At 40.7% G+C, this 14,583-nt stretch overlaps 1 protein-coding gene across 2 annotated transcripts in view; it reads right to left on the minus strand.

Moving 5' to 3' along the window:
- Positions 1 to 12,080, minus strand: part of etnk1 (ethanolamine kinase 1) — a 43,804-nt gene extending 31,724 nt beyond the window's left edge. For both annotated transcript variants that reach the window (XM_078235304.1, XM_078235303.1), the window contains exons 1-3: positions 11,800 to 12,080; positions 7,231 to 7,490; positions 5,901 to 6,041 (exon numbers count right to left, since the gene is read on the minus strand). In XM_078235304.1, coding sequence (XP_078091430.1) covers positions 5,901 to 6,041; positions 7,231 to 7,490; positions 11,800 to 11,946 — 548 coding nt within the window. In that variant the 5' untranslated portion in view covers positions 11,947 to 12,080. The remainder of the gene's footprint in view (positions 1 to 5,900; positions 6,042 to 7,230; positions 7,491 to 11,799) is intronic.
- Positions 12,081 to 14,583: the final 2,503 nt, after the last annotated feature.

Raw genomic sequence — 14,583 nt, forward strand, 5'->3', positions numbered from 1 at the left:
CTCACTTGATCAGTATGTACTTCTGTTCCTTTCTCCCTTGTGTTTATCTAGCTTCCCCACTAAATGCATTTATGCTATTTGCCTTAACCACTCCACGTGGTACCAAGTTTTGCAATTTCACCATCCCCTTAATTCTAGTGAATAGCCTTATAATTGCCTTTTGCACTCTCTTAGATGCTTCACTGTTCTTTCTCTGGTCTGGAAACCAGATTGTACACAGCAAATCCAACTGTCGTCTAAACAAGATTTTATGTAGAGCTACCAGAACATCCCCAGTTTATTCTATTCGTTCCGGGGGATTCTCTTGTTCTGCCTGCTACGGTAATTGTAGTGGGGAAGAACCTCGCAAAGGTCCATTCTCAGGCGGGATTCTCCAGTTTTGGGGCGAGCGGAGCCAGAGAATCCCACCCCCAGACTTTACACATTTTGTATATCTATCTTAGCAATGCATCTGTACTCAAGTTCACTTTGATTCAGATATCTATAGCACAAAAGGTGATCAACAGGGTTTTAGTTTATTATGCAAAAAGATTCCTTTAGCCAGGAACAATGGATTTCAGCTCCTAAAATCTTTCACATTCTAGTTTTAAAATACTAATTACACTGAAATTTTAAATACATACACTTGCTGGTCTTAGTTAGAAACATGTTCACTACTTAAGAGTCAAATTTGCTTTATATCTCCGGTGTAGACACAATGAACCAAATGGCCGCCTTCTATGCCGTAACAATTCTGTGATCTCAGCTTTCAAATTGCTTCCACAAATCTAAAATGTGCTCCTCTATTACTTGTAGTTCGACCCCAAACACCATATGGCTTCGAAGAATACCAGGCTCTTTACCACAGAAGAGGTTTATATGGTACCACCATTCTTACATGCAGTTCAAGTTCTGCATAAAAATCAACCACCACCTAACTAAATTGAAGCAATAAATAGAAGATGCTTTCCTCAGATAGAGGACATTAAGCAGTCAACTTTTATTACTCCACTTAGATTATTTCTCGAGATAAGCTTTATAATGTTGAATGTGAGTGATCGCCAACTTCCAAAACAAGCATCCTGCAATGGAATCATTTAACCTGTACATTGCAGTAGTATTACTCATCTGGATTAACTTTAGCTGCTTGGTATGCTGCTCAATTTGCTTGTCAGCAGCAATTAGTTTGGTGAGTGAATCTGATATTGATGTCAAAGATTAACCCAGTTGCATGTACCTACAATGCAACTCTACTGATGTAAAGGAAGTTTTTATTAGCTGGAAAACCAACTTCAAAATCTAATTTTAATCCAGACAATGCCTTTAAGAAGTTGCTCAAAGCTCCACAGCAAAGGGGTGGGGGAATTGCTAGAGACAGGATGGAGGAAATCATGACAGTTCACATCTCAGAACTTTTAAAGTTGTACAATTCTAGATAAAATGAGAAAGAGAGATGATTGGATGTGCAAAGGTAAATTGCTTTATAGATCCATTTATAGATACCCAAGGAGCTGCTGAATGTTTCCAGCCTTCTAGTATTTGTAGTTTTTCATTTTCATTGAGATATTTCTGATATTTGAAGAACCAATAATATCACTTCCAGCATAATTTTCAGTCGAAAACAAATCTCAGTAAAGAAAAAGTTGTTTTGCAAAACCAGCCATGCTCTCGGGTTAATGATGTTAAAAATGAAGAAATTGCTAAAAATTATGAATACCATATTGAATTATTTTTTATTAAAGATTATTTGCTTTAATAATGTCATAGACTTTTAAACATAGAAACCATTACAACGCATTTCACTTGATTTTTTTTCTATTAAAAATGTGTGAAAGATTACCTCAGATTTCCTGAAAAATTAAGAGCTCTGAAATTCAGTGAAGCTTGTGCAAGACTGCAAAGACAGCGATCATAGTAGCCCATCTATATTTAGCCATCCAGATAGATCTTGCAGTCTCAACATTTCTGCAACTTAAACATCTATAGTATCTTTATCTCCGCTGCTATCTGGAGTTCTATTCCAGGACGGAACATAAAATTTCAGTGGGAGTGTAAAACAACTGGTTGTGGGTCGATCACCATTATAAAGTTACTGGATAGAAATATCAGCCAGAGTATTTAATGGGCCTCAACTAGCCATTTCATTTTGCAGCCCTCATCCACCTGCTAAACACTCAAAGAAATAATAAAAGGTACCCGTATCCTATTTTCATCATTTTAGGTCATATTTGGCTTCTACTCATTTCCAATTCTTTAAACTATATTTTATTTAGCTCCAGCAGATTGGCCTTCAGGCTGAAAATTCCAAGTTTTGTTATGTCTTGTTTATGTTACCTCGAGTACTTGCATGTCGCCCTTGTGTCTTGATCACCAGACGTGGATGAATCATTCAAGGTACAATCTCATCAGAGCATCATACAGTCTGATCACAAGTTCCTCATTCAAACTCTGTTTGGGCTTTGTACTTTATTCTGTTACTGTTCTGTTCTGGACATCTTTAGTGTTAAAGTTCCTCCTAAATTCAGGTCCATCCTTCAATCCTCATCAGATTTTTGCTTCAGTATCAAAGTAGCTATCAAAGACACAAATGACACCATATTGACAGTGACAAAGGCAAACTATTCCCTTTGTCCTTCTCAACCAATCTGCAACCTTTGATGTAGTTGGTCATCATCTCCTCCCACGTCTTTCCACCGTTGCCAACTGGACAGTACGGAACGTGCTTGGTTCCATTCTCATCAAATGGTAGCTGGAGAATTACCAATGGTTCCTTTTTCCATTTCTGCAGTTACCTATGGTGCTTTCCTTGGCCTCACCCATTTCTCATCTGCATGTCACCCCTCAGTAGCATCAAAAAAAATGTCAGTTTCCACATATGCTGACATCTAACTAGGTGACCACTTATCTGTCATCTGGTACTAATGAGCAAAAATTTCCCCCAACTGAAAATGGAAAGATTGAAGCCATTGTCTTTGGTCCCACCACAATCTCCAGTGTTCCGATACTACTGACTTTATCCCCCTCCTTGTCTGAGGTTGAATCAAACTGTTTGCAACCTGGCATTGTAATTGACCTTGAGATGAACTTTTAACTGCATATATGCAACTGAAAGCAAGATGGCCTAGATCTCCATTTCATAACAGATTCTGCCCCGCTTCACCTATTCTGCTGCTGAAACCTTCTTGACCTGACTATTTTCTATAGGCCGGCCTCTCACATTTTCCCTCTGTAAACTTGAGGTCATTGAAAATTCTGGTGCTGGGCCCGACTTGCACTAAATCCCATCACTCTTGTGCTGTTTTACATCGCTTCTGTGAAGATATTGAGATATTCTATTGTATTAAAAATGATATAAATTTAAGTTGTTGCTGAAGACCAAGCTCATAGGTTTCTTCTAGTTTCTTCCCTCAAGTTATTTCACTACCAGTCATCAATTATTTGGGACTAAATTTTTGCTTTGGGTGCAGTTTGGTGGATGTTCACGCTTCCACTAAAATTAATTTATATCGTCAAAATCAGAGGCCTTCATTCCCCAGCATCAGAGGTAAGAGCTACTGACGTAGCTATGTGAAAGAGAGGGTACCTTCTGATGATGCTTTAAAAACATTATAAAACAAGTAGGGGTCATTGCTGCAAAGTCATCAGTGGGGAGGGGAATGGGGCAGCCTATGGACAGGGGTGATTGGTAGATGAAGCACCGGATCAACACACTTTCCCAGCCTGCTGCCCGGATGCCACTTCCATTCCTCAGCTAGGACGTGGTCTCAATGGGGGGCAAATTCCGGCCAAGGGCAAATTAAGGGGACTGCGCTGGCAAAGCAGCAGCATAATTAAGGACCCCATGCACCCCGGACATGCTCTCTTCCACCTTCTTCCATCGGAAAAAGATACAAAAGTCTGAGGTCACGTACCAACCGATTCAAGAACAGCTTCTTCCCTGCTGCTTTCAGACTTTGGAATGGACCTACCTTGCAATCAGTTGATCTTTCTCTACACCCTAGCTATGACTGTAACACTACATTCTGCACTCTCTCCTTTCCTTCTCTATGAGCAGTATGTTTCGTCTGTACAGCGCGCAAGAAACAATACTTTTCACTGTACGTTAATACATGTGACAATAATAAATCAAATCAAAGATTAATTGGCTACCTGCCAATTGTAGGTGGGTAGCTGTATCTCTCCCACCAGTAGCAGATTGTGGCCCTGCCTGCTTCGCAGCAGTTTACAAATTTGGCCCAGAATCTTCCATGACCAATGCAATCAGAAATAAGAGTTATTTCCCCTAGAATTAAAAAATGTTCATTGATTGAATTAAAAGATATTTATTGATGTAGAGTAATAATTTGCTGCAGTATTATGTATACAGTTGAAAATAGGTGTAATCACAAAATGTTTGAGTATCACGTCCTCTGCCTGAGTAACCTGATTTGAAGTCACTAAAAATCACTCACCTTTGAACTTTTACTAGTTTCATTGTTATGCTCAGTTTAATAAACATTTTACTATGTAAATACTTTTAAAAAACATTTTTTAATAGACTATAGCAGATTCTTATCATATTAAAACACTTTCCAACAACACAAAATGAAACTGCTTCATAATTCTCTACGGCTCAAATGCTGATCAAAGATTGTAGTTTCATCCTCCATACAAATTCTGCTAAAAAATGCGAATAAGTATGAACTAACTTGGGTTAACTAGGGTAGATGATGGCATAGCTGTAATGTCACTGTGCCAGCAATTCAGGGGCCCAAACTAACATGCTAGGGATATCAATTCAAATCTCAACACAGCAGCTGGTGGGCTTTAAGTTCGACGAATAAAATCTGAAATTGAAAAGGTCATCTCAAGAATGAGACCATGAAACCATCAAGAATTGTCAAAAAAAAAATCTGGTTCACTCATGTCCTTTCAAGAAGGAAATCTGCTGTCATTACCTTGTCTGACCTACATGTGAATCCAGATCCACAGTAATGTGAAATAAAAACAAAGTGCTGGAAAAGTTCAGCAGGTCTGACAACATCTGTGGAGAGGGAAACAAGTCCACATGAGTCTTCTTCAGAGCAGTAATGTGGTTTACTCTGAGCTGCCCTCAAATGTCCTGTCAGGTCACTCAGTTCAAGGGACAATTTGGGAGCAACAACAAATGCTGGCCTGGCCAGAGACACCCACATCTCATCAAAGAAGTAAAAAATCAAGTGGAACCAATATTTCTTCATGAGAACAGAGAATTGCTGTCAGCAAGAATGCAGATTAAATTGTTTGATCTGGTAACCAGGTGTAATCTGATCACAGGTGCATGCTTCCATTAAAAAGTTTAATAAAGGGCTCAATATTCCAAATATTGTTGGACAGCGATGAAGTATCAGAATGAGGATTTTATATTTTTTGTATTTTGTAATTTTATCTCTCAGCAAACTTTAATTCTAGTTTTAGCCTGTAATATGATCTCATTTGGTGCTTTTCACCGATTGTAGCAACCTATGCGCAACAACTTGTATTTATGTTGTACCTTTAACATAGTAAAATGCCCCAAAGCACTTCACAGGACCATTATCAGCCAAATTTTGACATTCAGGCACATAAAAAGAGTTTAGAACAGGTAGCCAAAAACTTTTGAGGAGGAGAAATACTAAGGTTTATGGAGGAAATTCCAGAGATTTGGGCCCAAGTAGCTGCAATAACGTGATGGAATTCAGGGATACACAAGGCATTAGATTTGGGGAAGCACAAACATCAGAGAGCCATTTCCAGGAAGATCAGAGATAGCACTGATGCACACTGTTTCTCACTTGCCACATAAAAAGTCACATTCTGCTCATTGAAGACATCCATGGAAGCGGTCTTCAAATTACAAAACTTATGCTATTTGCGTAGTGTAATACCGATTACAAAACAGAACTTGAGTGAATAAATTGTACCTTGCACGCAAGACTTCATCTTCAAACTCCGTGGGAAGAAGAGTGAAATATTTTTCCAGCTTCAACCATAGATTTGGCTTGGGAATCCAACCATTATGAGCATGAATTGAATGAATCTTTGCCAACTGTCTGCTTATAAGCCTGAGAGACAGAATACAATGACATTTTAAATGGAATCAAATTAAACCAATAAATAACATTGCACAATTTTGCAGCCTAAAAATGCATTCACTCACTATTGTTAACATTGAAGTGATTTCTAAAGATAAATGGCAAAGTAGGTGCTGTTTTCAACAAAATAAAAAGCCCTTCAATCTCTTCCAGTTTAACTTGGCGAAGACATAGAAAGCAACTTTGGAGATCAGAATGAACTGTTTCATTTGAAGAGTTAAATTTCCATGTCATTATAGAACCAGAATACTGCAATGTATCTAGACACCTTTGCAATAGATGCCTTGTTGTCAAACTGACTTCTGTGAAATAGTGTGACTGGGTGACTTTTAAAAGAGGTCAACACAAAATTCCAAAATAAAATTGCAGAATAATCAGTAGATTGTCTTCACTTTGTAATTATTTACAGAAATATTTAGAAGAGCAGAGCAACCCATTCATAGTGACCATATTTAAGAGTTTAAAAACTCAGTTTTTAGACTTAAGGGGGCCCTAGAGTAAGCAGAAACATTCAAGGTATAGGTTTCTTCTACTCAAATTACAGGGAGACTTCAATGCACCTCTCAGCATTTATTAGTTACTTTTTTTCCTGAATGTATAACTAAATAAATCCGCAAGTGAAGGTCTCTGACTTTTTAAAACAAGAAAAATATCCTGTAAGATTATTTTCTTCAGTTAAATAAAGTGAAGGGGTGCATATATGCCCCTGAACATTCCTTGCCATTTTAAGAAACAGTTGCATTTGTCTACATAATTATTAGTTTGCTAACTGTAAATGGGAAAAATTTGATTAAATTTGCAGTTTAAATAATGACTCACTTCCAGATCAAGACATAACTGATGTTCAGCACTTCAAATGCACTACAAAGAATTAAATGGGATCTTATGGAATTCAAGCACCTCGAAACAAGGACAAAATCAGAAAACATGTCTGCCACTAGGTAAGAACACAGTACAATGTGTGTACAAATAAGCATCTTGCTTACTTTAACTACAGCTTCAACCAATAAAAATCTGCCCCAAAACTGAACTCTGAAATGTTTCAAGTTAAGTACACCAACTGTCTGTCAAATTAAACCATTAACGCAGCAAAAACACAAAATTGTACATCATTTATTTTCTTTATTTTGGGTAAAGATAAAAAAAGAAACGCAAGTACCTGAAAATGGATGGATTCCTGACGTGTTCCGGATCCAAGGCACAGCCTTGCATAAATTTATAGCAGAACCCATTCTGAAAGGTGCAATAAAGTTGTGGTGCACAGCCATGAGCATGCAGCACATGAAAGCTCTTCAGCTCATTTTCACGATCAACAAACAACTCTGTCTTGTTACCATAGACCCTCACCAAGACAACATCGTCTAATGATTCATCAACATAACAAGCGACAAGCTTGTTTGTAATACCATCGGTGAATACCTGTGCAATCAAAATAAAGATTTATAACAAGAAAAAATCTTATCAACTTGGTAGATAACTTATAAACTATTGCTCTGTTAATATTCTCCATTTGGATCATATTCTAGTAGTTCCACTGTTAAAAGTGGAGACAAATACAATTAATTCCAAGATGGCGCCAGAGTGCGGTGACTTCTTGCAAGTTGTGCCCAACTTACGTTTTATGCTTCTAAAACTTTATTATAACTCTTAAACTTTAACAATGCTCTAATTCAATCTCTTACATTAAGTTGATCTTTTGCTGCACCCCAGCTATGACTGTAACACTACATTCTGCACTTACTCCTTTCCTTCTACGTATAGTATGCTTTGTCTGTATAGCGTGCAAGAAACAATACTTTTCACTGTGTGCTAATACATATACAATAATAAGTTAAATCAAACATGCAGCATTTGGCTGAGTTATTAGGCCTTCAGAAATTCTTCCAGTAACTACTGTTCATATTCAATGGTTGACAAAAGTTAAATGCTTCAGTCTAGTTCCAACCCGTGAGCACACAATTTCTAAAGTTTAAGTCTGAAATCCTTTGATGAAAACCAGGCATTTATCCAAGCCAAGAAATCCTAACACATAAACTGCATTTGGATTGCAACTGATTACATTCAGTTCTTTTAACAAAATGGCATGAGAATGGCTATTAAGGAAACAAAGTGGAACTCCAACTGTAGATGACTGTTCCAAAGTCTACTCTGTTTTAGCAACTAGAATCCACTCTGTCATTACAAATTACAGGATAGTTTGTAGTAAAATTCTAAATGTAATAAAACAATGACTCAGAAATATTTTGTTCTTACACAAGTTTGCTTAAAGAAATCCATCCCAGCAGGTTTATAGCCAGGCATCAGAACCCAACTAGATCCATTCAGATGGATTTGTCAACCATGATCCACTTGTTTCGAAAATCTGTCCAGATGCTAAAGATCCAAAGAATCAAATGGACTCGATGTTTTCTCTCCCTACAGATACAGCCAGACATACTGATTTTTTCCAGCCAGCTCTGTTTTGTTAAAGATCCATGGTGGGTATCCTCTGCTGGACCAGGACTGAGAGCACAATCAATAATTCTGCAACCAAGATACTATACAATGATATGTCTTAGTTCTTTTGGCTCCTCCACACTCAGCTATTATAACTTGCATATAGCACCTTTCAGATGTTAAAAAAATTCCAAGGCACTTCTCAAAGGGTTAAAAAGAATGTGACTATGTAGGGCTAAAGATATATTAAATGGCCAGAAGCTTGGTCAAAAAGTTAGAAGGAAAGTGAGATAGAGAGCAGGAGAACCTGGATGCTCAAAGACTAGAACTGGAGGAGAACAGAAGGGTTCTACGGGTTGAGGAGGTTAGAGGTAAGGAGGGGCAATATAAGATTTTGATGGGTATAGATAGAGTGAATGCAAGCAGGCTTTTTCCACTGAGGCGAGGGGAGAATAAAAAAACCAGAGGGCGTGGGTTAAGGGTGAAAGGAGAAAAGTTTAAAGGGAATATTAGGGGGGGCTTCTTCACGCAGAGAGTGGTGGGAGTGTGGAATTAGCTATTTTAAAACAAAGAGACTTTTAAGATTTGAAGTGTTGCTAAACCAAGAGCCAATGCAGGTCAGCGAGTACAGAACTGATGTCTGAACAAGACTTGATACAACATGCGTCGACTTGTAAGTGCCCCTGAAATGGCCTAGCAATTCACTCAGCTCGAGGACAGTTAGGGACAGGCAACAAATGCATGCTTTGTCAGCAATGCCCACCACCCATGAAAGAAAAAAACAAGTTAGAACATGAGCAGCAGAATCTGGTTACCCTCAAGTTTCGAGAGGATAAAACATGGAAGACTGGCCAGGTATGGGACAGACAAGTCTATGGTAACAAAGGGATGGATGAGGGTTTCATCAAATGAGCAAAGGTGCGTAATGTCGAAAAGCTAGAAATAGGTAGTGTTAGTGATACTGTAGATAAACTTTTAAGGTTGTTAACAGCCTGATTCAGCCTCAGAGACATGCCAGGGAGAGGGAAAACATCAATGGCAAGGGATCAGAGTTTGCAGTGCAGACCATAGAACCACAGAAAATTACAGCTCAGAAACAGGCCTTTTGGCCCTTCTTGTCTGTGCCGAACCATTTTTTGCCTAGTCCCACTGACCTGCACTTGGACCATATCCCTCCACACCCCTCTCATCCATGAACCCGTCCAAGTTTTTCTTAAATGTTAAAAGTGCATTTACCACTTTATCCAGCAGCTCATTTCACACTCCCACCACTTTCCGCGTGAAGAAGCCCCCCCTAATATTCCCTTTAAACTTTTCTCCTTTCACCCTTAACCCATGCCCTCTGGTTTTCTTTTCTCCCCTAGCCTCAGTGGAAAAAGCCTGCTTGCATTCACTCTATCTATACCCATCAAAATCTTATACACCTCTATCAAAAATCTCCCCTCATTCTTCTGCGCTCCAGGGAATAAAGTCCCAACCTATTCAATCTCTCTCTGTAACTCAGCTTCTCAAGTCCCGGCAACATCCTTGTGAACCTTCTCTGCACTCTTTCAACCTTATTTACATCCTTCCTGTAACTAGGTGACCAAAACTGTACACAATACTCCAAATTCGGCCTCACCAATGCCTTATATAACCTTACCATAACACTCCAACTTTTATACTCGATACTCCGATTTATAAAAGCCAATGTACCAAAGGCACTCTTTACGACCCTATCCACCTGTGACGTCACTTTTAGGGAATTCTGTACCTGTATTCCCAGATCCCTCTGTTCAACTGCATTCTTCAGAGTCCTACCATTTACCCTGTACGTTCTACTTTGGTTTGTCCTTCCAAAGTGCAATATCTCACACTTGTCTGCATTAAATTCTGTTTGCCATTTTTCAGCCCATTTTTCTAGTTGGTCCAAATCCCTCTGCAAGCTTTGAAAACCTTCCTCACTGTCCACTACACCTCCAATCTTTGTATCATCAGCAAATTTGCTGATCCAATTTACCACATTATCATCCAGATCATTGATATAGATGACAAACAACAATGGATCCAACACCGATCCCTGCGGCACACCACTAGTCACAGGCCTCCACTCAGAGAAGCAATCCTCCACAACCACTCTCTGGCTTCTTCCATTGGACCAGAGACAGATGCTTCAGTCTTCCCAATATTTAGTTAGGGGAAATTTCTGTTAACCCAGTATTGGACATCAGGTAAGCAGTCTGACAATTTAGAGGATAGCTGACTGCAGGTGACTCCGGTTCATTTCAATGGAATACAACATTAGTCCATTGACGCTTTACTGCAGTTCACAGGGAAGCAGATATCTGAAAAACCAAGAAAGCTCCGGATTCAGCCCGGACAGGATATGGAACAGTTCAGCCTCAGAATGCACTGAAGTTCTAATTAATACCCACCATAGACAAAATGTATTTAGATGCTGTGTTTAACATCACAATACCCCACGTCATTCCACCAAGACATAATTAAAAATTGGACGGCAAGCCATGAGAGGAGGAAGCAAGGATGCAAATCAATGTCAATGGTACAGAAAATTAACTTTAGAAAACTGTTGCCTATTTAAAGAAAGTGGAGGAAACACGAAAGGTGGTAGAAAGATGGAGCTGGATTACGTAAAGGTGAATGAGGAGCTGACTACCATGTCGACAGATGACATTGCAAAAAGTCAGCAGAGGGTACTACAAGGATGCTGAGCCTAGATTGTTGGGGGACTGCAGCAGTAATGGTTTGGAGACAAGAGAAGCCATAGCAACAATGGGACAGATAGGAATGGTGGCAAAACACCATTTGGTCCACTTTTCATCCATGGCCCAGAACAACATTCCTTCTTCACCTCTTCCCCTAACCATTGCTACCTTGTTTCACCACCAAGTACCAACCCAGTCCAATCCAACCCATACCATTTCACATCAGCCTCACGCCCAATCCAGCTCTACCCTAAACCTAACCCCACCCCTCTTACCCAGCCAAAAACCACCTCAGACCCCACACAATACCCTCCCCAGATCCAGACCTCAAAACCACATCCAACCCCCAGATCCTGATCCCACACCCCCACCTAGCCCCAATGTCCATAACCCCACCCCCACCCACAGCCTAGCCCCAGCCCAGCAGCTCCAGGATGACGCAGTTATGTAGTGAGTGTTAAGAGGGTAAGAAGGAGAGATGAAGCCTCTGGGCCCATCCTCCCGTGCCCAGCCCTGCCCCAGTACAGTGGGGGATGGGCCACATACTGGAGCCACTACCGGCGCAGACACGCCCCCCTCCCCCTTACCTTCAGTTTAACATGAGCCGGGTCCCAGTGAGGCCTCAGTTCTCTCATCAGGCGCCGGGAGCCCGCTTCCATGTCCTGCCGCTGGACAGTGATGAGCAGCTTGGGGACAGCGGGCACTGGGGCAGGGAGGTGGATGTAACTGGCCATCGCGACGCCCCCCACCCGGAGCAGCTCGACGACCGGCTGCTGGAAGCTTGACGACCGGCTGCTGGAAGCTTCCAAGCGCTGCGCATGCGCGTTTCCGGCAGGCCCGGCGGCGTCCTGACGTCACTCGAAGCGTCCTGCCCACGTGACGCCGAGAGGCGTCAGAGGAGCACGTGACCTTGGGACATGTTGCAGCTTCTGGGAGTTGCCCTGGGTATGCATTGCAGCTGAATTAATTGGGAGAGATATGTACAACAACAACATGTATTCATGTAGCCACTTTAATTAACACCTCACAGGAGCCAAAATCCTGCTAAAAGCAAATTACTGCAGATGCTGGAATCTGAAACAGAAAAATATTGGAAAATCTCAGCAGGTCTGGCAGCGTCTGTGGAGAGAGAATAGAACCAAGTTTCGAGTCTGCATGACTCTTCATCAGAGCCTGCACAGGGCACAGTGGTTAGCATTGCTGCCTCACAGCACTTCAATTCCAACCTGAGGTCACTGTGTGAAGTTTGCAAATTCTCCTCGTGTCTGTTTGGGTTTCCTCCGGGTACACCAGTTTTCCTCCCACAACAGACTGGCCATGCTAATTTGCCCCTCAATTTTCAAAGATCAATTAACCATGGTAAATTGGTGTGCATTAGGATGGGGGAGAAGGTCTGGGTAAGATGTAGTCAGAGAGCTGGTGCAGACTTGATGAGCCGAAAGGCCTCCTTCTGCACTGTCGGGATTCCAGGATTCTATGACAGAAGAAAGATCCATACGACAACAACATATATTCATGTAGTCACTTCAATTAAACACTTCACAGGAGCCAAAATCCCGCTAAACACAAATTACTGCAGATGCTGGAATCTGAAACAAAAATAGAAAGTGCTGGAAAATCTCAGCAGGCCTGACCGCATCTGTGGAGAGAAAACAAAGCTAACGTTTCAAGTCAGGATGACTTCATCAGAACCTGAATCTCCCGAGGGCGGCATGATGGCACAATGGTTTGCACTGCTGCCTCACAGCGCCAGACACCCAGTTTCGATTCCCGGCTTGGGACACTGTCTATATGGAGTCTGCACGTTCTCCCCGTATCTGCATGTGTTTCCTCCAGAAGCTCTGGTTTCCTCTCACAGTCTGAAAGACTTGCTGGTTAGATGCACTGGCCATGCTAAATTCTCCCTCAGTATACCCGAACAGGCGCCAGCGTGTGGCAACTAAGGGCTTTTCACAGTAACTTCATTGCATTGTTAATGTAAGCCTACTTGTGACACTAATCAATAATAAATAAACTTAAAACCCCTTTGTAACAGCACTATGTGTGTTCCTACAACACATGGACCACAGTTAGCAGTCCAAGAAGGCAACTCACCACCACCTTCTCAAGGGCAGTTAGGGATGGGCAATAAATGCTGGATTAGCCAGTGACACCCATGTCCCATTAAGAAATTAAAACATAAAATAAAGCATGACACTAAGCCACAAAGGAGATATTAGAGGTAGGTTTTAAAGGAGGAAAATACCATACAGATGCATAAGGAGGGAATTCCAGGAGTTGGGGACTGGAAGGCACAACTCCAATGGTGGATCAATTATGATTGGGAATGCGTAGGATATACGTGAATAAAACGTCCATCAGAATGCTGCCTGACAGAGGCTGCCTGACTTGCTAAGTATTTCCATCAGTTCTTGATTTTATTGCATTTAAATTAGGATGTTCCAAAGCACTTCACAACCAATCATTCACGTTTAAAACTTGCAAAATCCTCCATGGCCTGCTCCCGAAAATAGCTTCCTGACATGAGATGCTCAACATGGATTAAAGCAAATGGCCGGGACAATATCAATCCTGAAATCACAGCAAGTCCCAGACACTAGACTTTTAAAAGCACGGTGGAAAAAGAAGGTCCTTACCGTCCTTCATGTCCTTAAGGGGACATGACTCAGATGATCATTTTGAATTTTTTTTATTCCTCTGCAAACTGAGAAATCCTCAGTCTTGCTGATTTAACACCAACCAGAAAGAACTCATCAGATCTCCTCACTCATCAAGCAGCTGGCTACCATTGCTCAAATCCTTGAAGCCTGTTTAATTTTTAAAAGTCTCTAATCACCACATGCCAAACACAGAAATGTCATCATGCTGCATCATCATTTGTTTTAAGGACTTCCTTGCTGCTGTCTCCGCCTGAAGGAAACACTATCGTTACTTTGCCTTTCTGGACCCTGAAATGTGAACTAATTTTCATTTATTGTGCTGTCGTTATCCTTTATTGTAAAAACTCCCTCTTTTCTATCTCCCTTACTGTATTTCTGCTACTCACCCACCCACCTATAGTGATCCTCTAAACACCCTGGTGATTTTTATTACTTGTGGTTTTCTAATTAAACAATTTATTGCTATGGCATTGCTGCACTTTTGTTCCACAATCTTTCCTTTCTCACATTTTTTTGAAATTCATTTTGATTTGATTTGATTTATTATTATCACATGTATTAGTGTACAGTGAAAAGTATTGTTTCTTGCACGCTATACAGAGGAAGCATACCATTCATAGAGAATGAAACGAGAGAATGCAGAATGTGGTGTTACAGTCATCGCTAGGGTGTAGAGAAGTATCAACTTAATACAAAGTAGGTCCATTCAAA

The sequence above is a fragment of the Mustelus asterias genome, chromosome 19, assembly GCF_964213995.1.
Source record: "Mustelus asterias chromosome 19, sMusAst1.hap1.1, whole genome shotgun sequence".
NCBI lineage: Eukaryota > Metazoa > Chordata > Chondrichthyes > Carcharhiniformes > Triakidae > Mustelus > Mustelus asterias.